General features: G+C 34.7%; 1 protein-coding gene across 4 annotated transcripts; it reads right to left on the reverse strand.

The window, feature by feature from the left end:
* Window positions 1–21,107: 21,107 nt before the first annotated feature.
* LOC127076270 (serine/threonine-protein kinase D6PK) lies at window positions 21,108–25,226 on the reverse strand. Of its 4 annotated transcripts, XM_051017883.1 has the most exons (5): window positions 25,063–25,225; window positions 24,868–24,946; window positions 24,548–24,628; window positions 23,111–24,127; window positions 21,108–22,181 (listed from the first exon to the last, which is right to left on the reverse strand). In XM_051017883.1, the coding sequence occupies exons 4-5, from the start codon at window positions 24,058–24,060 to the stop codon at window positions 21,287–21,289; spliced, it is 1,845 nt and encodes a 614-aa protein (XP_050873840.1). In that variant the 5' UTR covers window positions 24,061–24,127; window positions 24,548–24,628; window positions 24,868–24,946; window positions 25,063–25,225; the 3' UTR covers window positions 21,108–21,286. The 4 variants fall into 4 exon arrangements, with proteins under 4 accessions (XP_050873840.1, XP_050873833.1, XP_050873856.1 ...); XM_051017876.1 differs by lacking the exon at window positions 24,548–24,628; XM_051017899.1 differs by lacking the exon at window positions 24,868–24,946 and having other exon boundaries at window positions 25,063–25,217.
* Window positions 25,227–25,440: the final 214 nt, after the last annotated feature.

Consider the following 25,440-nt stretch of genomic DNA (forward strand, 5'->3'; position numbering starts at 1 on the left):
AAATTTGGTAATCGGGTGTGTATTCCGGATGTTACCGAACTTAAGAAAAGTATTCTTGAGGAAGGACATCGTAGTGGCCTGAGTATTCATCCTGGGGCTACGAAGATGTATCATGATTTGAAAAAGTTATTTTGGTGGCCGGGAATGAAAAGAGAAATTGCGAGTTTTGTTTATTCTTGTTTGACTTGTCAGAAGTCAAAGATTGAGCATCAGAAGCCGTCGGGGCTAATGCAACCGTTGGCTATTCCAGAGTGGAAGTGGGATAGTATCAGTATGGATTTTGTTTCTGGTTTACCGAGGACAATTAAGAATTTTGAAGCTATTTGGGTGATTGTTGACAGATTGACAAAATCGGCTCATTTCATTCCGATCAGAATGGATTATCCGTTAGAGAGATTAGCTGAGTTGTATATTGAGAAAATTGTAAGTTTGCATGGTATTCCGTCGAGTATTGTTTCGGACAGAGATCCTAGATTTACATCGAAGTTCTGGGAAGGTTTGCAGAGGGCTTTGGGAACTAAGCTGAGATTGAGTTCTGCATATCATCCGCAGACTGATGGTCAGACTGAGAGGACGATTCAGTCACTGGAGGATCTTTTGAGGGCTTGTGTTTTGGAAAAGGGAGGTGCTTGGGATTGTTATTTACCTTTGATTGAGTTTACCTACAACAATAGTTTTCATTCGAGCATTGGTATGGCACCGTTTGATGCTTTGTATGGTAGGAGATGTCGGACACCTTTATGTTGGTATGAGTCCGGTGAGAGTGTTGTGGTTGGACCGGAGATTGTTCAACAAACTACGGAAAAGATTAAGATGATTCAGGAGAAGATGAGGATTGCTCAGAGTCGTCAGAAGAGTTATCACGACAAGAGGAGGAAGTCACTTGAGTTTCAAGAGGGAGATCATGTGTTTCTTCGTGTTACTCCGATAACTGGGGTTGGTCGAGCTTTGAAGTCGAAGAAGTTGACACCTCGATTTATTGGTCCTTATCAGATTTTGGAGAGGATAGGGGAGGTAGCCTATCGTATCGCTTTACCGCCGTCACTTGCGAATTTGCATGAGATTTTTCATGTGTCTCAGTTGAGGAGGTACATTCCTGATCCGTCGCATGTGGTCCAAGTAGATGATGTACAGGTGAGAGATAACCTGACTGTTGAAACATCACCTATGAGGATCGAGGATCGAGAGTTGAAGCAGTTGCGGGGTAAAGAGATTGCTTTGGTAAAGGTAGCTTGGGGAGGACCAGCAGGTGGCAATGTGACTTGGGAACTTGAGAGTCAGATGAAGGAGTCTTATCCAGAGTTATTCGCTTGAGGTATGTTTTCGAGGACGAAAACTCTTTTAGCGGGGGAGAGTTGTAACACCCCGATAAAATATGATAATTATTTAATTTAAGTTTAATAGTATATTATGATGATAATATGAATGAGAGGGTATTATTTTTCAAAATAAAAGATAAACCATTCATATATATTATTATTAGTATATTTATTAATTTAATTAAATAATTGGAATATTATTGGATTATTATTATTGGAATAATAAAGTTGGAATTGGAACGATTTTTGGAATCAATAAAGAGTCCCATTTAGTAAAAAGGTTTTTACACGTGAAAACAGAGAAGCGACTAAAAAGTGGAAAAAGGGCAAAAAGGAAGAGCAAGAGAAAAAGGGTTGAAGAAGGGAAAAGCTTGAAGTTAAAGGATTTGCCGGATTAACTCAGGTAAGGGGGGAAATCCTTATTATTATGGGTTATTATGATTGGGTCAATGGGTAGGAACATGTTTTAGGTTGAAATCCTTAATTGGCTTGAATTGGAATTATTAGGTTTTGATAAATACCCTTGAATTGTGATGAATAAATTACGTTAAAACTGTGAATGAATCTATATTTGGATGAGTCGTAATTTTCTGGACGTGTAGCTTTTTACGGAATCGAAATCGGAGGTCCGGAAGTCCTCCAACGGCGAAAAATGCGGGTAATTCTGCATTCTGTTCGTTGTTAGCGCAGGAACAGCTTTCTGTCTTGCGTTAACCGGTTAACACTGTTATGATAATTAAAAAAATTAATTTCTGTCTTGCGTTAACAGGTTAACCCAGGGCGTTAACCGGTTAACATTGTTGAAATACTGTAAAATTTGTATTCTGTCTTGCGTTAACAGGTTAACCAATTGCGTTAACAGGTTAACACTGTTTGAAAAGTGAAAAATTGATATTTAAATATTGTGTACGTTTTGGAATGGAATTATGTGTACATATTGTATGGGCTTGGCTAGGAAATGTGCCATACGCGTATGGGCATGAGGCATACGTGTATGGGCAGAAGTTTGATTTTCTGAGCTGTTGTTGTGCAGTTTTGGTCGTTTCAGCTGAGTGATGTAATTTAGCTTATGTATGATATAGTAGGGATCATTTCCCGTTGTTTTGAGCAGTATAGGTATTAGTAGAGTGTGCTAATACTGTGATTTATTATTTGGCATGACATGATATGATTCTGTGATAAATATGCTGATGATGTATGATGGTATGCATAATGCTGTGAATATATCTATTATGTATGCAATTGTGGATGGACTGTTTATGGCTTAGAGTGTGAGCATATGTCCATTGTGGATTGTTGTTGATGTTTGCATGCTAGGTGATTTAGCGTGCATAGCATAGCCTTTATGGTGGTAGCTAATTCCCATGGTGAGGAATTAGTGAGGGAGTCACTAGGTCTCAAATGAGTGGGACTAGTGAGCTTGGTAGCCGTATCTGGGTTTGATCGGTGAGGTTGAACTATGTGTTCACGAATAGTCGGTACCGCATGCATGGAGTCTCATTTCATAATGTATGTATGGCGTATAATATGAATGGATGTATTCCAATATTATACGTGTGTTTTGTGTTTGTGTTGAGTATGATTATGAGTTGATGTTGCCGTTGCTGAATGTGTGATATGATTAGGGTGATGAATGTGTTAATTTACTTAGCATTACATGATATTTTATAATGCTTATTATATCGATTGAGGAACTCACCCTTACAACTATGTTTCAGGTAACGAGCAGTGATTGAGTAGAAGCTAGTGCTTGGAGTCTAGTGTAGTTCCTTAGTGGGTCATGCTCTGGTATATGTAACATCGGGACGGGATGTTTTACTTTGTTTTCATTTTTGGTTGTTGAACAATTTTACATGAAATGTGTTACATGGTTTGCATGTTGTTAGATTTCTATCCGCTGCGAATTGTGCAATGTTTTATTTTGATTAATAAATGAGCATGACAAGTTATTTTGGTGAATGGTGTGAAGTGTCAAGTGTGACACCCTGAAATTGCATATCTACTATGATTCATATTTTGTTGTTTTAATTAATAATTGGGGTATTTTAGAAGGGTGTTACACAGTCCACAAGAATTCAGGAAGTTTTTGGTTACTCTTCATACTTCTCACCATGTTTATTAAAGTATGTTTCTTTCTTTCTGATACACCATTCTGATCTAGAGTGTTATGCATAATGTATTAGAAGAAAATTTGCAAGAGGTCCAGGTGTTTGTCCATTATCAATGTATCTACCATAGTATTATCCACATATATCCAATCTCACTATCTTTATTTGTTTACCACATTGTTTCTCTACTTAAGCCTTGAAAACTTTAAAGGTGTCTAAAGCTTCATCCTTATGACGAAGTAAATAGAGATACATATATTGTGAAAGATCATCTATGAAAGTGATAAAATATTTTAGACTGATTGCATCCATGTCAGGACAACAAATATCAGTATGTATGATTTCTAACAACTCAATACTTCTCTTTGCACCCTTGTTTGTTTGCTTTCCCTTAATGCAATCCACACAAGTCTGAAAATCAGTAAAATCAGAAGCATTAAGTACTCCTTCATCCACCAATCTTTTAATTCTCAAAATGGAGATATGTCCCAATCTTTGTTGCCACAATGGAGAAAAAATCATTTATAATACAATGTTTCAACCCAATAGTAACATTCAAGGAGTTATAAGCAATGTTATTTTGCAGTTTAATTGAATAAAGACCACCAGACAATGTACCATAACCAACAATTTTGGATTTATTGAATAATGAAAACCATTAACCAAAAAGTTAAATTCAAAACCAAAAGATAAAAGTCTTGAAACGGAAATTAAATTCCTTGAAAAACTAGGAACATAAAAATTCTTTTCTAAATACAAAATGAAACTACTACTTAACACCAAATTGCAAGAATTGATAGCCTCCATATGTGAGCTCATTCTGCCTCCTGAATGGATATATTTCTCACTTCCCACTGACTTCTGTAGGTTTTGCATAACCTACAAAGTATTTGAGACATGAGTTGTAGAATTAGAGCCAATCCACCAAGTATTATGAAAAACATTTGTTAAATTTAATTCATAACATGCAAAAGAAATTTGAATACCTTTCTTGTCAAGCAAATTTTTGAACTTAGAACATTCTTTATTCATGTGTCCTTTCTTCTTGCAAAAGAAACACTTTGACTCTTTCTTAATGTCCATTTTGACATGGATCTTGCTTTTGTCTTTAGCATGATCTTTCTTCTTCCTTTTAGAGAAGGTTAGATTCACTTTCTCACCCTCTTCCATAGTCATCCTTCCATCTTCTTGATCACGCGTGGTTAGAAGTCCATCAAATTGAAAATTTGTCCTTATGTGTGTTATATGAAATCTTAAAAAGGCCATATTTTTTAGGCAGAGTGCACAAAATGAAGTGAATCAGAAAGGTTTCTGACATATCAACTTCCAAAGTCTTTAACTGAGTCGCAATGTCCCTCATGTGCATGATATGATCATGCACACATCTTATCCCAATAAGCTTTATGGATGAGAATTGTTGATAATGGTATTTGCCAAAGTCTTATTTGAAGTGACAAATTGTTCTTCTATTGTTTTCATTAAGAGACGAACATTTCCATATTGCTCAATAGAACCCCTAATCCCAACAAATACTTTGGTCTTTATGAACATATCACATAGGAGATTAGATCGCTCTCATTTATTGCAGGCGATTCAAACTTTCTGATGGCATATCCATCCATCCCAATTGAAGGAGAACTCTCTCCTATGTGACCTTAAAATTGTCATCCTTGAGTTCAAGACCATCACATTTTACATCATAGAGAAGTTAACAATTTGACCTGCTGCAATTTTTCAAAAATTAAACATTATTAAATATTGTTTTGAATGTAATAACTATATCATGTTTTACCTATATAAAAACATATTTTTACTAAATGAATCTAGAGACATAAAACTTGTGTGTGGATTAAAATTCTAATTTCATTAGATTCACACTATCATGATAAAACTATCAAAATGCATTCATTTTCCTAATATACGTTGGTTAATTATAAAATATAATTTGATCTTTTATCCTAATTAATATATAAAAAATACAAAATTTATGTGGATAGATTTCATAGTATATTATATCATTAACTACAAATCTAAAAATATGTAATATCGATAAGAGATGTTGTGGTTATTCTCTAATTAATTATCACATGGATCACTAAATAATTTAATAAAATTATAATTATATTGTGCTAACTATTACGTTAAGTTCCAGATAATATAACTTCTAAGTAAATGACATAACACAATATAATAATTAAAAAATTAACTTAAACATTTGCATAAAGTTCTTAATAATGAAAATAAATTGGATATCATGTACCAATTTAATTTAATTTATTTTTCACATAAAAGGACCACAAATCATATAAGTAATAAATAAATAGATATTCACATGCCACATTTAATTTGTACACCAACTATTTCAATTGCACGTATTACATCTCCAACGTAACATTACATATTTATCTAGTACTATAAGAGTATTACAATGATACATGTATCATTATATCCATGGTTTAATAAGATTATAAGGTCCAAATAAATAAATAAATAACAATATACGTGGGCCCATAGGGCTTATAATAATAATAATAATAATAATAATAATAATAATAATAATAATAATAATAATAATAATAATAATAATAATAATTTCAGATTATTTTGTTGTCTTCAGCCTCCCGTTAGCTTGTAATGACCCACCCGATTGAGATCAATTTATAGGTCTGATTTTTTATTCTCTCCCATTATGACACTAAATTAGATGATTCAAAGGCTAAGAAAATCAAAAAGCAAGTTTCCAAAAGATTCACATAATTATTTTGCTGTTTGTTTAATTTATTATCTTTTATCATTTTAATAACTGAGTGTCCTCTAAATTATATTTTGCGTATATCATAGAGTTGAGTGTAATTTATTAAATCGGTTTTTATATGCATAAATCAAACCCTTCGACAAACATCTATGTAAAATGATTTAAGTTAAATTAGTCGAATATTTGGATCAAGAGACATATGAAAAAATAATTCTTATCATATTAGCTTTATATTCAATCAAATACTTTATTTTTCTTAAAATATAAACTTTGTGAAGTTTGTTTCGAATCAGGTTATGCATTATTTGAATCAATAAATAAAGGATAATGCTAGTTTGTGCCCTAGGGACACAAGTTAAGAACTAAATAAAGAAACATTGTCTTGAAAATTGTGTATTGATTATATTAAAAATATAAAATTTAATCTTTTAATTATTGTTTTCAATACAAATTTTCTATAAATAGGTTTATTAACTTGTGCCCCTAAGACACAAGTTAGCATTACCCATAAATAAATAAATATGAAAATCAAGTTTGGTCACTACCAGCATCATTCGAATCACAAGTTTTCCTAATTCGAATCATGATCAAGTTTGATTGGAGTCACACTAAATACTAATTTGAATCAATAATTTATCTCAAATCTTGAATTTTGATTATGTCAACTTCATTCGAATCACATGATTCTTTGACTCAAATCACTAATTTAAATCAAATGGCTAAAAAATAGGTTTTAAGTTCTTGATTTAAATCATTTTTTCATTCAACTTGAATCATACCCACTATTCTTGACTTGAATCAAAATAATGTTTTTACTTATTTTTAGTGCTCAAACTCAAGCACCTTACATAAATCATCTTTGTCATTTTCTAAAACATGTCATCATTACATCATAATTTTGGAATATTTAAAAAATTGAGCTTTAGCTTTCAAAGTACATATTTTCACAACTTTCGATTACATTTGAATTCATCTTCGACCTCTAACAAGATACTATTTTTTATTTATTCTCAATTCTTAAGGAATGCAAGATCTGTGGTAGAGGAAACTCATTCATTTTTAATGTTTTTAAAGTTTTTGAATTGTAGATCAAGATTCAAATTGTGTGGTGTTATTGGGATTTATAATCCAACAGGAGTTAAAAGAAAGGATTTATTCTCCATTAAAGAATTCAGTAGAAGTGAATAAAGGTTGTTTGTGGAATAAAGTTGGAAGTTTCAATTCCTTCAAACTAGGGCTTAGACCAGGGATCGGTGTTGTGGAATGGGTGTTTGTTGAGGATCTTAGATCTGAGTAAGAGGACAATCAAGACGGGATATTGGGGAATATGAATGATCTTTCGCAACAAAAGGGAGAAAATCTCACAGCGGTGTCATAAGTAAAACCATTTGTAAAAAGCTAAAAAGTTTGACAGGAACTGAGGTTTTCTCAAACAAACAGATTGAATAACAGTGTAGCTGATAGCTTAGTTAGGAAGGCCATTTTGAATTAATGCATTATTTAGATTGAGGAAAATACAAATTACATTCAAGCCTTTTATAGTGACCTTAAATGATAATCTACTTTAAACGTGTATCTCTTTCTTTGTGATGGAGGAAAATACAAATTACATTCAAGCCTTTTATAGTGACCCTTAAATGATAATCTACTTTAAACATGTATCTCTTTCTTTGTGATTGAGAAAAATACAAATTACATTCAAGCCTTTTATAGTGACCCTTAAATGATAATCTACTTTAAACGTGTATCTCTTTCTTTTTGTTTTAAAGAAAGAATGCGACCTCATGGTCTGAATAAAAATTTAACTCATGGTCTGAATAAAAATTTAACTCATGTAGGAAAAAAAATTATTTAGTTTTGACAAAATTTCTAAGTTTGAAATTTCTTCCAGGCTGTCATACCCCAAAATTTGCCCGTTAATATTACAAGGCATTTCTAAGGCACTCCAACTTATTTTTCAGGGCATTGATCTTAAAAGAACAAGGACCCAGCACACAGATGACAAAATCCAGAAAATGGCCTAAACTGGTTTGCTCGCTAGGCGAGCAATTCCTTCGCCTAGCGAACCCTTCGCTACGCCACTCGCCTAGCGAAGCTTGCGAATACCAGAAAATTCTGGGCTTCATTCTGAGCCCATTAGGTCATAAAAAGAGCATTATAAATACCACAACTTCAGTCAGAAAGAGGGAGAAAAGGAAGACGAAAACAGAACGAAAACGGGAGATAGAGAGAAGGCACAGTAAACCCTGGAGGCTAACCCAGAGAATTCAGAGCAACCCTAAAGGAAACCCTGAAGGAAACTCATCTGCACCAAGGTTACCTCCGCCCAACTCAATCCGACTTGCCAATTCAAGGTTGCAATCCAATTGCAAACAGGTTTGCATTACTATTATCGCTTTAGGTTCTTAATTTGCATGTGGCATTATGATTGAATTTATAAAAATATCTTAAGTTTTGCATGTGAATTCAAGTATGCATGGATATCTTGAATGTTTAACCATATAATCTCTGTAATGGATGTCATAGGGTGTGAAGTTCGCTGAAATCGTACTGTCTAAAATTCGAAACCCGCAGTCGCTCGCTAGCACATCGCTAAGCGAGCATGTAGCGAGAGTTCGCTAAGCCTTCGCTAGGCGAGGCAGCAGCGAACGTGACAGTTGCTGATTTTTCTGTTCTGTTCTATGCTTATCGGATCTGTTTTATTCTATGATTTTTCTGTTCTGTTCTATCCTGTCCTACCTGTGTTCCTTTTGTTTGGTGCAATTCTCGATTGCACCCTGATTTGGTATTCTGACTTGTTTGCTGAGTTTTGTAAGGGTCCACATACTCCTAGAGAAGGTAGCCTGTTAGGTATTCCACTTTATTTGTGGGATACCCTTGTAGAGATTCATCCTAATTATTTAATTGATTTTAATGTGGAGATTCATCCTAATTATTTAATTGATTTTAATGTGGAGATTCATCCTAATTACCTAATTGATTACAACTACCTAATTGATTATAAAATATTGCCTTTGAATATGTGATCTTGGACCTCTCCTTGTTGCCTTGCGATATTACGGTATTACGGTCATGTCCCGCGAATGTGGGGATACACTTAGCAAAGACCCTTCGATTAAATCATCATGTCCCTATAAAATAAATCATAGTCCCTCGGATGTTGCCTTCGAATATATGATTTTGTCCCTCGATGACCCTTCGGTGTAGCCTACGGTTAAATGATGATCGTCCCTTCAAACGCTAAGGTATCCTTACAAATGTTGCCTTCAATGACCAAACGACGACCCTACGATGTCCATTTACATCCAAAGGGATAAGACTACTTACTTCTCAATAGTAAGGACAGTTTTACCCTCATAAGGATGGGAAATGCCCATAAAGACCTTAGGTAGGTATAACTCTTAATTGCTGGCTCACCACCTAAAATATTTTTCATACCCCACACTTTGCAAATATTAGAAAATCACCACTTGGTATACATTCGTACTAGAATCATTACCAAGTTATATTTTTCTAAACCGCTTTCAAAAATTAAACGAGATAAATACTTTGTATACATTCGCACAAGAATCATTACAAAGTTAAACTCTCTTTTCAAAACATTTTTTAGCAATTCACAAACACTTTTTCAGACAAACATAAGTGATCCAGCAATTAAGAGCCCATGGATAACCATGGATACAAAGGGTGCCAACACCTTCCCCTTGTATAATGTACCTCCCGAACCCAAAATCTAATTAAGGTCTTTCCTGTTCTTTTCCACCTTTCCTTATGGGATAAAAGAAAAGTCGGTGGCGACTCTTGCTAACCGCGACATTTGCTTTCCAAAGCAAAAACACACATAAAGTCAGTTCACCGTATGACACAGAATAAAAACTTTTTAAATTTTGGGTTGAAAGTGTGTTTGTTTCGAAGTTTAAAATTATATTTATTTGAATGATATTTTTTAGAATTATTATTTCTAGGAGTATTAGTCATACTTATGTATTGAGTAGAAATTTAGATTTTATGGAAATGATTATAAAATTTGTTTAATTTAAAATTATAAAAGAGTAAAATAATATTAATAATAAATATAAGTGGTAGTTTGAAGTTAGAGATTAATTACTATGCACTGTCAGCAGATTTACACTGTCAATTCATCACCATCACCCGTTTGCATTACTTTATAGGTTTTTAAAATAAAAATCAAACTTATTTCAATATTCAACGTATAGGATTAGCTGACGGTGTAAAATCCTTTTACACTGTCAGTGTATTTCAATTAAATCCTCGAAGTTATAGTTTGTTGAACTCTCATAAGAATATTACATTTTTTATTTTTTTGGGAATTTTTTTAATGGATCTTATATATTACTTAGACACCATGCAAAAATACTAAAGTGTCCCTAGATTCTAGAGATACATTTCTGGACTCACGTAATACATACACAACCAAGGTCATTTTGAGTGACGTCATAGAAGTTGGATTTTTTAACCCATATATGCATCTCCGAAATCTTTATGTAACTTTATGCGCAGCAGTATCAAGGCAGAAACCAAAAACTTATAATTTGATACAATAAAATTATTATTCATAATATAAAATCAATATTACATAGATGATTTCAACATAAAATGCAACATTACACTTCAATATCTAGGTGGACACTTCAACATCTTCACAATATCTTCGACCGATCTTGAAATTTTCACTTCCAATTCGAGCGGAACTTTTGTTTCAAAACGGAAAAATGCATCCCACATAGCCCTTACATTTGCATCCGTCTTGAGCTCGAAGTTGTTGAACTCAATCTTCCCTATGTTATCAATTGACGGTAAACGGTACTCGATCTTCATAATTTTTTATTGTCTCCGTAAGATAGGAGATTATGGATTTTGTATTTCAGATCTTCAAGAGAGGTGTACTCGTTAAGCTTAAACTTTCGCTCGAGTGTCTTGGAGAAGGAGACATTTGCATCATACCAGATGATGTTTATTTATGACATTTGAGACATTTTTAGTTTCTGTGAAATAAAAAACAATAACACTTTAATTTATAGAAGTTATAGACAATTGTGGACCTCACAAAATCTAGCATGTTGACTCCGGAGATATATCTCAGGTTCCGCATCCTATTATCTTGTTCCGGAGATACATCTCTGGTACCTCTCTTTGAACAGGCAGAAAACAAAACCTACATGATGACTTTGTTTGGCAAATGAACAAATATTTTGGAAAAGATAAAAAAAAATATATTAAAATATTAAGAAATTGAATATATTACACTTCATTAATATTTAGACACAATTACATACACTTATTTGTCCGGCTAAACAGGAAATTAAAACGAATCGAAACATTTCGGCGAAATCTATGGGTGGTACACCCTTTGACTTTTGTGCATTTGATTCTCTTTCCATGTTGCTCGATTTCTCAAACTCTTGCATCCTTTCCACAAAATGGTTCGGCCAAGTCTCAACTTTTGTTGTTGAATGAGTCGTCCACTCCGGTGATTTAACAAGTAAATGGCATCCCGGTTTGAAGTAAACTTGAATAAAATTTCGTGATTTTGAAAGTCACCCAATACACATAATATAATCATTTGGATGGTCGTCTAACTTTTCACACAAGTCATGGTTATGTAAACCAAATATGACATTATATCTCCATTTATTGTTTGCCAATATATAACAACACACCTTAAAGGGACACTCATATTTTCTTGAACTGGTGTCGTCTCGTTTAAAATTTCATATAGGGTATTTACATTTCCCGCTTCTTTCACATGTCATTGTCATAAAAGCACATCTTCTATCTGAACCATTATCGGACCTTCTGATAACCACATCATATCCTAGTTTGGAGGCCTTTGTACGAATCCATTAAAGCATGTGATCATGAAATTCAAACTCTTGCTCATTTTTAAATTAGTTGCCAAGATCCACCGCCTTCACAACAACACCTTTGACAGTGGGAGACACAATTTGTTTGGGGAAAACATCGTGGTGAAAATGATCTTTACCTGAAATTGCAACTTCCTTTTCTCCTTTTGATGTGATGAAACACAATATTGAAGATTTGGAGTGAGAATTTTGATTGAGAATGAAAGGTTTTTTGTGAGGTTTTTGAGTGAAAAAAAAGTATGGTTGTGTGATTATGCAGCTCTGTGTTTTATCAAATTATTTTGGAGATGCATCTCCGAAAATACATGAAATGTAAAGGTGGCATACATGAAGTGTAGAAGAAGAAGATCAAAGAATAGTAAGAGAGATTCGTTCTATACTCCATAAACATAACTCTCTCGCACACAAACTTACGCTTTGCTCATGGATTTGGAAGACGTTCATGATTCATAGCGGAGGTGACAGAAATAGCAGGAGGAAGATGTGAACGAGAATCGAAGCAACTCGTTACTTATTTAGTCACCGTGTTAGAATTCCGGTGAGTTTTCGTCCATCTTCCGCTTTAATCCTCGATACAATCTTGGTTGCGTGCTTATCTCAGAATGAAGTTTATCTCCCCCATTGATGTGCGTACCAAACCGAGATGGAGACGACCAATGATCTTGTGAAGATTCTGGAGGCTTCGACAGATTTCAAATGGAGAAAGAGAATGCACCGGAATGACGAACGAGTCTTCCTCGCGGCGCTGCAGACGGTCCCCGCCCTAGCACATTTTGAAGCAAACACACAATTTGGGCTTCGTTTTGCTCAGGCCCAAACAAAATGGTTCCTTCGCTCCTCACCCTCATTCTGGCTTGCACCCCTCGTTTGGCTCTGAAATCGGTTGGACTTTGAACGCAAGGGTCCACACGCCTATCCCGTTTCACACCATCAAAATTGGGCCTACACCCCCTCTGATTCAAGCCCATTTTCAGTTTTTTTACATTGTTTTAGTAATTGTTTTTTTAACTAATAATTAGAATTAGGGATTTATATTCTAATTAGATTTTAGAATATTTGCTTAATTAGGATTTAATCAAGTTAATTAGACTAGATTTTAGAATATTAGAAATATTAAAACTTTAGAATAAATTAGGATTTAATTAGAAATTAATTAGATTTAGATATTAGGTTATAATTAGAATGTTAGAATTAGATTTTAGAATTAATTAGTAATGTTAGAGATTAATTAGGATATTCAAATTCTTTTAGATATTAGAATTAATTTGATAGAATTTAGTTAATTGTTGAACATTAGGATAAAATAGAGTTTAGGACTTAATCAATAAAGTAGGTTCTAATTAGACTTTAATTGGAATTAATTTTGTGTTCACAATTGGTTATTTTTGTGAAAATACCATTTTACCCCTTATGGGTTATTTTGATATTTTGACCATGAATTGCATGTTCCCTTAGATTTATTTTGACCTAGATCTTAAATCAAAACATGACTAACTATAACATGATCCATTAGGTAGTTTGATTCAACTCTAACCGTTAGATTAGGTCTTAACCTAGTTTCCATTTAATTCGAACCTGTCGATTCAAGTTGATTAAAAGAAATTTTGATCAACTAAATTATTTGAACTTTTATAATCCCACAGTTTTATTTGAGTGACCAAAAGACCCTTGGTCACTTAATAAGACTTTTTCTTTAAGTTGTGGAGCTCAAGGCCACAAGTCAGATTCTCAATCAAGGCATCCTCAGTAATACTAAGCAGTGGATAATACAAACTACATCAGAGGTGACATCTTCAAGAGCTTGTCAAATCAAAGCTAGAATTGTGTGGCATGAGCCTTAAGTAATAGAGAATAAATGGGACTGGAGAATTCCTACCCCCATTCTGAATATCTTTGGGTATGAGACTAATGACTCATTGCTCATCATATTCACCTTTATTCATAGATTTTAGCACAATTCAAATCATACAATTGGCAAGTATCTCTCTCTCTCTCTCTCTCTCTCTCTCTCTCTCTCTCTCTCTCTCTCTCTCTCTCTCTCTCTTTCAATAAAACAATGCAATAAGCAAGGACTACATCAACAACTTATCAATCGTAATTCAATTTGTACAACATGATCCTTAAGCAATGAAGAAGGAATGAGACTGGAGAATTCCTACCATTTTGAATATCTTTAGGTACGGGAAGCTTGACCCAGTTGTTCATCGTATTCACCTCCATTCATAGACTTTAATGAAATTCGAATTGAACGACTGACAAGGTATTTATCATCAACACAAGAAACAACAACAAATACTCTTCTCCAACAACTTGAAATTTATGATGAGAATTACATGCCATGAGCCTTAAGTAGTAAAGAAGGAATGAGACTGGAGTTTTCATACACTCATTTTAGATATCTTTGGGTGCGGGACGTTTGGCCCGTTGCTTATCGTATCCACTTTTACTCATAGACTTTAGTATGATTCTTATCAAATAACTGTCAAGTCTATTCCAAAACCAATCAATCATTTCTTTTGCCTCTTTAATCATCTCGTTTTCAGCCCTAGTAGGCTGAACTACGAAAGCTCTGACTTCCTTATTGCACTATAAGGATACGTATGCAGGAGAATTCAGATTCTTTGTGAGCTACCTTATTTATAATCCATCCTTCATTCCAATCTATCATATTCTTTTTCCTCACCAATCATCTTGTCTTCAGCCCTAGTGGGCTGAATTAGAAAGCTCTGATTTCCTTATTGCACTATAAGGATACGTAGGCAGGGAAATCCAGATTCTTTGTGAGCTACCTTATTTATCAATCAATCCTTCTTCATTCATCAATCATTACCATCTTTTTGAGATCAAATATACTTCTCCTTGGACTCCTTGTACATCCTTTTAGGACGATATAACGGCGGTCCACCTCATCAATCGAGAGTTGTTTGGGTCATCCAAGCATTTAATTCAATCTTTTTGGGTTTAAACACCACATTTCTCTTCGATTCAGAGTCTATCTCTTTCGTGGATCCAAGATAGTATTCTTCTTTTATCTCGAACTGCCCATTCCCTGTCCAGTGATATATTGTTCCTTGTATTCAATAATAATTTCTATTGGACGATATAGAGGCAGTTTATCTTGTGAATCAAGAGGTGTTTGTCTTGCACCCAGACACTTAATTCAGTCTTTGTTTTTTGCTTTACCCTATAGTAACAGCCCTGCTGGCCCACGTACTGGTAAAAGTCTGTTTACGCTTTGGTTCCAAGTTTCATCCATTTGTGGGTTCCCTTGATACCATTTTCATGGTATAAGTTATACTTTTCATCACTTATCTCTCTCGTTGTTCTCGTGGTTCCACGAACTACGATTGCTCTGATTTTCTCATTGCACGATGAGAATACGTAGGCACGAGGATGTGAAACCTTGGCGAGCATACTTATCATTATTCCAACTTCCTTCTTAGGGCGTCATTCATATCTTTCATGATCCATTATCTACCTTCGATCATAAACTGTTCACCCTAGTGACATACTATTTCTTTGACACCGAAACACAGTTTTCTTTTAGAATTCCATATACACCCTTTTAGGACGATATAGCGGCAATCCGCATTTACACCTAGAGTTATTTTGCTCATACTCAAACATTTAATTCTTCTTTTTTGGCTAAATATCAAATAGTGACAGTCGTGTTAGTCCACGTATCGGTTAACATTGTTTCCCTCTTTGGTACAAATCCTATTTCTCCTATGGATTCCAACACACCTTTGACTTCGGTTTCAAACTATACCTCTTTTGTCACTTGCCACCAAATTTCTGATTCTGTAACTTTGGTCACTTTGTTCCGTTCATCTCCATGGTACATTCATACTCTACCTTCATTCACTTCATGTTTCACATATTAATTATCTTTGAGCTAAGTACACTACCTCTTTGTGCTTCATCTTGCGTCACCTTGTGAACCAAGAGATGTTTAAATCATTCCCAAACACTTATTTCTTCGTATTTTCGGTATTACCCTATAGAGGCATCCATGCTAGCCCACGTACTGGTAAAATTCACCTTTACTCCTGGGTTCATGTTTTCATCCTTGTTGGAGTTCATAACACAACCCTTTGGTTCAGACCATACTGTTATCACAATTCTTTTCATCTTCCATCACTAGTTCTTTAAACTACGGAGCTCTGAATTCCTCATTGCACTATGAGGATACGTAGGCATGAGGGCCCCAATCCTCGCCGAGCACTTTATCTATTTCCTTCCTTTTCCCCATTCTTTCATGAGTAATCTTAGATATCACACATATTCGATCGAGAACGATCAAAATGGTTCCCATGGAGTATCATGGATGTTTGAGGTGCTAATACCTTTTCCTTGCATAACCGACTTCCTTACCCAACATATCTCTTTCCCCCGGGTTTTATCGATGTTTTCCCTTTCCTTTAGGAATAAATAAAGTTCGGTGGCGACTTTGTTGTATGTTCGAGCGTGCGATGTGTTCGGGTATATTTCCGCTAGCTTTAGTCCCACATTGCTTAGGTCAGATATATTTCATTTCTCACTTTATTATATAAGGAAATTCCTTGTTTCATTTCAAAATACACAAAAAACTTATTTTGAGTTTTTCCTTCCTCACTCTCATAACTCTGCGTCTTTCAAATTGTCGAAGTCCCAACTTCTTCCCCTTTCTTTCTACTCGTTGAATTTTCCGAGTATTTTCTTGAATTCTTTTTAGAGAATTATGTTAATTTCTCCTCGTTTGAGTTGAAAAATTACAAGTATTAATTTTTGAATTCTCTTTGGAGAATTATTTGAATTTCTTTGGTTTGAGAAATTGTTTTGAGTAGTCAAATGATCATTATTGAATTCTCTTTGGAGAATTATTGGAATTTTTCTTGGTTTGAGAAATTATTGCGACTGGTCGTTATACCAAATATTACGAGTGGTATTTATACCATATTTGAATGATTTTTGTATCATCAAAGGGTGTATTTCTAGACCTATTATCTACCGTGCAAGTAGTAATCATACAATATAGAACTGAGTTATTTTATCCTGGAGGCGGTGTGGTAGTTCGATTGCTTTGCGTAACTTTAGGCAATGTGGCGAAACGTCTTAAAGGGAGCAACCTAGTCCGCAACTCGATCTGATAATTTCTTCTATAGCTAATTTTCAAAACCATGATACAACAATTTTAAGATGTTTCGAACTGCCGTCACTATGGAAGAAATTAACGGTAAAAAAAAGTGGATTTAGATGGAACACTTATAGTATTGAAGTTGAATATGTTGCACATATTAAAGCGAACATTTACAGCTCATGAAAGAAATCACCTTATGAAAAGAGAATGATTACAAAGTCATATTCTGAATGGACTCACAGATGATCTGTAATTATTACAGTAGTTGCAATACTGCAAAATAGATTTGGGATGCTCTGAGAAACAAGTGTGGCACGAAGAAGCTGGAGCAAAGGAGTATGTAAGTAGTCGCTATCCGAAGTATCAGATGGTATAGATGAAATATCCGTGGAGACTCAATGTCACGAACTTTAAAATATTTCTTATAAGATCATCCCAAAAGATATGTGTTTAGATGAACCATTTTAAATTTTCTTTATTATTGACAAATTGCCCCATAGTTTGAAAGTTTTTAAAATTATGTTTTGCTGCAAAATAAAAGAATTTTTAATTGAGTATGATTATTCGTCTGAAGAAGAATCTTAAAAACATGATCAAAGAGAAAAAGTCTTGGTTGTTTCAAACAACAAAAAGAAGTTTGATGTATTGTTTAAGTCATTTGGCAAATAATTAAAGAATCAGAATCGCAATATTGTGAACTGAATTAAGAATGAGAACCCTTCAAGGGTCCAAATTACTCCAATTGATAGACAACAATCACTACCATAACAAAATGACATTGATGTTTTCTCTTAATTCAATTGTGGAAAAGTAGGTCATATGATTGCAAAAAGTAAGATCAAGCTTGAACCTCGTGTTGCCCCTAATGCACATGTTAACCCGACTGATGAGCAATTTATTACTTTGGTCACTGAAATCAACGTGATTGTTGATTCTGATGGTTGGTGGTTAGACATTGGCTCCTCTCGTTATCTCTATTATGATTATGCAATGTTTAAAACATACACAAATAAGAAAGTGTTGTTGGGAGTTTCCCACACCACTAATGTTATCAGTATTGGAGAAGTGGAACAAAGTCCACCTTTGAAAAAACTGTAATCTTGGAGGATGTCATGTATACTTTAGAGACTATAAAGAATCTTGTTTTTGGTTTTCTTCTAAATAAGGCATGATTTAGTCAGTCTATTGGGATAGATTTGTACACAATCACTAAAAATGATATTTTTGTGAAACTCCTATGTTTAAGACTTTTGCGAATTAAATTGAAGTTCAATTTAGTAACAAGATTAAGAGAATTAGTAATGATAAGGGAACTGAATATTATTTCAGTTTATTTGATGAATTTTATAAACAATATTGAATTGTACATGAAACGACTATACCATTTTCTCCTGAAATGAATGGTAAAGCAGATAGAAAGAATAAAACTCTTACTGAACTAGTTGTTGCTATTATGTTAAATTCTAGTGTTACATCTCACTGGTGGGGGGAATTTGTTGATTGTTTGTTATGTCCTGAATAGAGTTCCTAAGTTAAAAAGTAAGATCTCTCCTTATGATATATTAAAGAAAAGACAACTAATCTTATCTTATTTACGAACTTGAAACTGTCTGGCTTATGTCAGAATTCATGATCCAAAGCGAGTCAAACTCGTTAATAGAGCCTAAGAATGTTTATTCATTAGGTATCCATAAAACAGTAATGCATATAGGTGTTATGACCTAAATGCTAAAGTAATCATAGAATCGAATAATGTTGAATTTTATGAAGACAATTTTCCTTCAAATTGAGAAATAGTGGAGGCCATGAATTAAATCGCATTCATGTGATAAGAAGCACTGAAAGCAACAACGAAGTAAAATAGTAAGAGTTGTTAAAGACTATGGGTCCGATTATATGGCTTATAATGTATAAGAAGATCCGATAAATCTTCAAGAAGTCTTGTCATCTCTAGATCCAGATTTGTGACAAGAAGTTATTTGTGATAAGATGGATCCTCTAGAATCTAACATGACCTTGCACTTAGTAGACTTGTCTCATGGTTGTAAACCAATAGTTTGGAAACGTATACTAAAACCTGATGAAACAATTGATAAGTACAAGGCTCGCCTTGTAGCCAAAGGTTTTAGACAAAGAGAAATATAGATTTCTTCGATACTTTTTCTCTAGACACTTGAATTACATCCATTAGGGTACTTATTTCAATGGATTCTGTTTATAATTTAATAGTATACCAAATGGATGTTAAAATAACTTTTTTTTAAACGGTGACTTAGAAGAAGAAATATATATGGAACAATTGGAATGGTTTGTAATTCATGTGTAAGAAAACAAGGTTTGTAAGTTAGATAAGTCTTTGTATGGTCTAAAACAAGGTCCAACACAATGACATGAGAAGTTTGATAACTTAATGATATCGAATGGATACGAAGTGGGTGAAAGTGACAAATGCATTTATTACGAACTTGAGAACCGCATTTGCACTATCATATGTCTCTATGTAAACGATCTACTCATATTTGGATCAAACATTCAGATCGTTAATGATGTGAAATCATTGTTGTGCAACAACTTTGATATGAAAGACCTCAGAGAAGCGAGCGTGATTCTTAGTATCAAGATCACGAGATTCGAACAAAGAATTTTTTTGAAACAATCACACTATGTGGAGAAGATCTTAAAGAAATATAATTACTTCGACTATAAACCTGCGAGCGCACCATATGATCCAAGTATGAAACTATTTAAGAACATTGGTGAAAGTGCCAGCCAAATAGAATATGCGAGCATCATTGACAGTCTTAGGTATGCCACTGATTATACTAAATCTGACATTGCATATGTCGTAGGATTGTTGTGCAAGTTTACTAGTAGACTGAATAACGAGCATTAACAAGCTATTGAGCGAGTCGTGCGGTATTTTAAAAAGGTTGTGAATCTTGGTTTGCATTATCAGAGATTTCTTGTTGTATTTGAAGGATAGAGTGATGCATATTGGAATACCTTTTCAGATGATTCCAAAACAACTAATGACTATGTATTCAATATAGCTGGAGGAGTTGTATCCTGAAAATCAAAGAAGCAAACTATCCTGGCTCAATTCACTATAGAGTCTGAGATGATAACATTAACGACCGCTAATGAATGCCAGCTATGTTGATCCATTGCGATAGTATCGCGATATGTTGATCCATTGCGATAGTATCGCGACTATTGTAAAATTGAGAACCGTTATTATAATGGCAAAAGACATCTAATAAGAAGAAATTTAAAACTAATTATGCAACATACTTTTATGCTTTTAAGTTTCAAGAAAAACAAATTTATGCTTTTAAGTTTAAAGAAAACCCTACTTTTATGCTTTTAAGTTTCAAGAAAAACAAATTTAAAACTAGTTATGCCCAACATCCTGTTTTGAAAATTAATTTTTTTATAAGCAAAAACTCGATATCATAAAAGGTAGTCAGGTCAAGGATGAACCACTTGTTGTAGAATTATTTTTTTTGAAGAGTACCAAAAAAAGAAAACCCATAGAGAGTTAACAAAATGAAACTCCCAGCATGCTCAACAACAATAGGTAAGGGCTCAGATTTTCACATAACTCATGTTAAACAAACATTACCAAGTACTAACCATGTTGCCATGATTTAAGGTAAAAGACATAAACTAACTATTCGTATTTTAGTTGATTTTGGATTTAGATATTGCTTTTCCTTGAGAAGATAGCTGACAGTGTATGTGTACAGGCAAAGGTGAGTCCCTACTCCCTACCCTAGGCAGAAAAAATAATGTCCCTTTCTTACAATTGCATACTTTCCATTGGGACCTTAAGAGTATCGCTATCATCATCACCATTTCACCACAATTAGCCAGCTTGGCAGTGATTGAGTGGAGAAATGGTTTTTTTTTATGCTTTTGAGATGACAGAGAAGCCATTCATTAAATTATGATGCCATACAAATCATGAAACAACAAAAACAAACATACAATTCCTCATCATCATCGTCTGTTCCTCAAACATTGAAAAAACAGTTCCTTCCCACCTCTAAAAGAAAACCATCTTTGTTGCAATCAATATATATTGTTTTTGTCTTATATCTCTAGAAGAAATCAAACTCCAGATAATTATCAGAACCTTTCTGATTACCACCTGTTGTTGTTGACATGTGGTTAACAGCAGCCTTTTCGCCGCCGGACGAGGCAGCCGGGGAAGGTATCTTCTCAAACTCAACAGCCTTTGGAATCTCGGGCGGGGTAGCACATCGAATCAACGCCCAATTCACACCTTCGAAAAAGGGATGCTGCTTAATCTCAGTTGCACCTCGTTTATACGCCAATCTGTGCTGAGGTTCCTTGACAAGCAAACCCCTTATAAGATCCCTTGCTGCAAAGCTAACAACAGGTGCTTCTGGAAATCGCAAGGGCTGACCTACCACGTTAAACAGCGTGGCTCGGTTTCCGGATCCCTTAAACGGTGTTTTGCCGAACAATAACTCGTATAGAAAGATTCCATAAGTCCACCAATCAACTGCACTCCCATGACCTTCACCCTTGATTATCTCGGGTGCAAGGTATTCGTGGGTTCCGACAAAGGACATAGACCGGGCATCGGTGGGCTCGGCAATGAGCTCCGGTAGAGGACTTACTTGATTGCCAAGTTCAGTTTTGGGCTTCCGGTCTTTCTTAGATTTGCTAGAAAAGAGTCGGGGTGAAAAACATGAGGTAGGAGCAACACAGGATGGCTGAATGCAGGACGGGGGCTCAATACACGCAGGCTGAGCACAGTAACCGGTATTCCTTCTTAAAGGCTCTGAATCTATGGACGAGGATTTAACGAGTGTTGGACTAACAGCACATCGGAGGGAAAGGTCAAAGTCGGAGAGCATGATATGTCCATCATCCCTAACAAGGACATTTTCTGGCTTAAGATCACGGTATACAATCCCGAGCATGTGGAGGTACTCCATCGCCAGTAGGACTTCTGCCACATAAAATCTGCAAGTTATGAAGAAATTAGCAGTTTGTCACCATCAAATTAAACTAACATCATACCAAAAGACACAAAATACTAAATGGAAAACAAGAAATCATCATTAGGCTTAAGGTGCATCGGAAGCAGAATTTATCAGAAATCAAAGAGGTTAAGGAATTTGAGAATATTCAAATCAAAAATCATCTTGCATTAAACAAAATATCACAGTTAAGGAGATAAAACATATTCCCAAGAGTTGTTTCAATATATTAGTGACAATTAAAATTACAACTTAATTTCTTTTCATTAAATAAGCTTTTCAAGAGTTTCTTTTACTCTGATCAAGAATATGTATTTGTTTGGATATTCGGACAGACCGAAGCAGTCAGCATCAAACACAAGAAATAATATGATATCCGAAATTGTCTGGCTGGAATACATTATTTGACTTAATATAGGACTCAAAAAAGGGAAATTATAAACAGAACAAAAGCAAAACATATGAGCATGTAATCCCAAAGGTTTAGAATTCAGTACTTTCAATTCAATAAAGTGCATAAATAAGAGAGCAGGACTATGAGGGTACAGAAAAAGGAAGATTCCTTTGCAATTGCCAACATACAAATTCAAAAAGTTTAGCAAGAGAAAATTTTGGAACCAAGCACTGCGTCCGAATAGCTTTGCATCTGGAATCGGGCCCAGTTTTCATGTGAAAAATTACATATCCACCACAAATACATGACAACCTTTTTTTTCTTCTAAATTCACTACTACAATGTACTATAAGCTGCATCATTTTGAATGAGATGTAAACATTTTCTGATTATTTGAAAGCCAAATTGCAGGTTCCATGTAAACAGAATTGTAGAACCAATTGCTTCTTTGTGGCAGAGAGTTATTAGAGCTAATGGAAATAAATCAAAAGGACGATAAAATTATAAATTGAACATACTTTACTGCCTGCTCAGGAAAGTGCTTCCCTGGTTGTTTCTGTCTAAGTGTATGTAGGTCACCACCCGGGCAGAATTCCATCACCAAGCACGAAAATTTCTCCGTTTCAAAATGAGTGTACAAAGTTGGGAGAAACGGGTGGTCAAGTGACTGAAGAATTTCCCGTTCCGTCTGAGCACGAAGTAACTTCTTACGACTCGCTAACGACCCTTTGTCCATCACCTTCATTGCAAAGTAACATTTAGTTCCACTCAACTCAGAGAGGTAAACACTGCCAATATCTCCACAACCCAACCTCTTGAGAAGCCTAAAGTGGCCTAAACCCAATGCTCCGTCTCTAGTTCTAACCACTTGGATAGCTTCCCATCTCATGTCATTTGCCTTGTGAGGCTTGTTTACACTGCTACTAAAGCTACTACAAGTACTCTCATCACTCACATCACTGCTTGTACTTCCTCTGCATATACTGCTCTTACCACTCTCAACGAAATCAGCTCGATCGCTAATCTTAGCACTACCACTTGTCTTTGCAATACTACTGGCACCATCGCTAGCTTTAGCAGAAACAGAACTGCTCTTCACACTTCCATATTCTGAGGTCTTTCTCTCTTGATCAATAGAGCTTTCCTGCGAGCCTATGTTACCACTAACAGCACGAACCGCTTCTCCGGATGCTTTGCCAGGAGCGGATGAGGAAGAACCAGAACCAAATTTATTACTCACTGAATCAACAGATGAACCCTTTTGGAATTGAACACCAAACTTCTTGCTTTCATAAATCTCCCCAATATTCTTCTGCTTAGACAAATCTTCGGCAGCAGTTAGCTCAGGTTTGCCTGGTTTCTGAAGCGACAGTGAAGAAAACTTGAGGTCTTTCAACTCAGGTGTTTGAATCCCAGATGTTTTCTGATGTTGTTTCGAGAGAACTCTAGCAATAGATTTCGAGTCCATCAGAAACGCTAGAGTGTTTCAATTGAAATCAGATTGACCAAATCAACGGCTTAGCATCCATTTGTATCTTCAAAAATAACAAACAAACAACCTATCAGAGACATAAATATCATAATAACATTAACATATCAGCAAATAATCATCTACAAAAATCCATTGAAGAAATACTAAGTTCATGTTTGGATTAGCACTAAGATCAACATAATCACAACAAGCCACCATGTTTGGATTAGCACTAAGATCAACATAATCACAACAAGCCACCGAAAACTACACTGTGAAACTTCAACAAATACACTGTGCTACGTAGATTTATCCAAACATACACAACAATTAGAGAAAGAAATCAATTAACCAACAAACACTTAGCTCACATTCAACAGAAAACAAACAGATCAAGCAAATCAGTGAAACAGCCACTCCCACTAAAAAACAAAATCATGTGCATCATAACATAACAAAAACTTCAACAGCATAATTAACCAACCTAGTCCTTCAAACACCAACAAACAGTGGACATAACCTAGGACCCATTTAGCGAATCAACTAGTAAACATGAGGAGTAGAACTGCATGCAGAACATGATCATCAGTGACGAGTAACCAACAAGATAACAATAATCAACTCAATAATTAAACCAAAAACAATAATAATATTAAATAATAAAAATTAATTAATAAAATTCAAACATCAATTATGAAGAGTTGGACTCTGAAGAGTAAGAAAAGGAGTAAAAGATGAGTGAAATAGAGTTAGAATGCAGGTTTTGGGGAGAAACAAAAACAAGGGTAATGGAAAATAATTTACCATAAGGAGGTAGATGAAAGTGATAGTGAGAAAAAACGGATCTTGAGGAAGGAAAGACGGTTTAGGGTAAGGGTAGAATCTGAAGCAGATCCAAAGCGAAAAACATGAAAAAGAGATAAACTTGTGAAGAGTTGGTTAATTAAGAAGGTAAAGAAAAAGTGGAAAAGGGAAAGTAAGATGAACATAAAAGAGTACCTGAAAATTTTGAAGAACCAGAGAGAGAGATTGTTCTGTCTTGGTAGCTTAGAGAGAGAGAGAGACTGGGCCTGTTATTAGAGAGAGAGAGAGAGAGAGAGAGAGAGAGAAAAGGGTCAAAGGATAAAGCAAAGTTTAATTAGTTGAATGAATAATTTGAATGGTATTTTGTCTCTAAAACCAAGAGAAGTCCAAATCAATAAACAGTTCTAACTATTGCATCTCTCTGTCTATCTCTTATGCCTTTGCTCAATTATCTTCTTTTCTCTTTTTTATTTTCTTTCAACCTCGTTTTTTTTCTATAAAACTTTTTTTTAATATTTTTTATACCAATTATTTTGAGAAATATATTTTACCATTATTCTTTAAGAGATTATT

This window comes from Lathyrus oleraceus, chromosome 1 (genome assembly GCF_024323335.1).
Source record: "Lathyrus oleraceus cultivar Zhongwan6 chromosome 1, CAAS_Psat_ZW6_1.0, whole genome shotgun sequence".
Lineage (NCBI taxonomy): Eukaryota > Viridiplantae > Streptophyta > Magnoliopsida > Fabales > Fabaceae > Lathyrus > Lathyrus oleraceus.

What these genes read in the sequence shown, in the direction of transcription:
- LOC127076270 (XM_051017891.1), bottom strand. Translation starts at nt 24,060, where the DNA reads ATGGACTCGAAATCTATTGCTAGAGTTCTCTCGAAACAACATCAGAAA. An exon ending in TTTCCTGAGCAGGCAGTAAA is followed by an intron (nt 22,182 to 23,110) that starts GTATGTTCAATT and finishes CATAACTTGCAG; the next exon opens with ATTTTATGTGGCAGAAGTCC.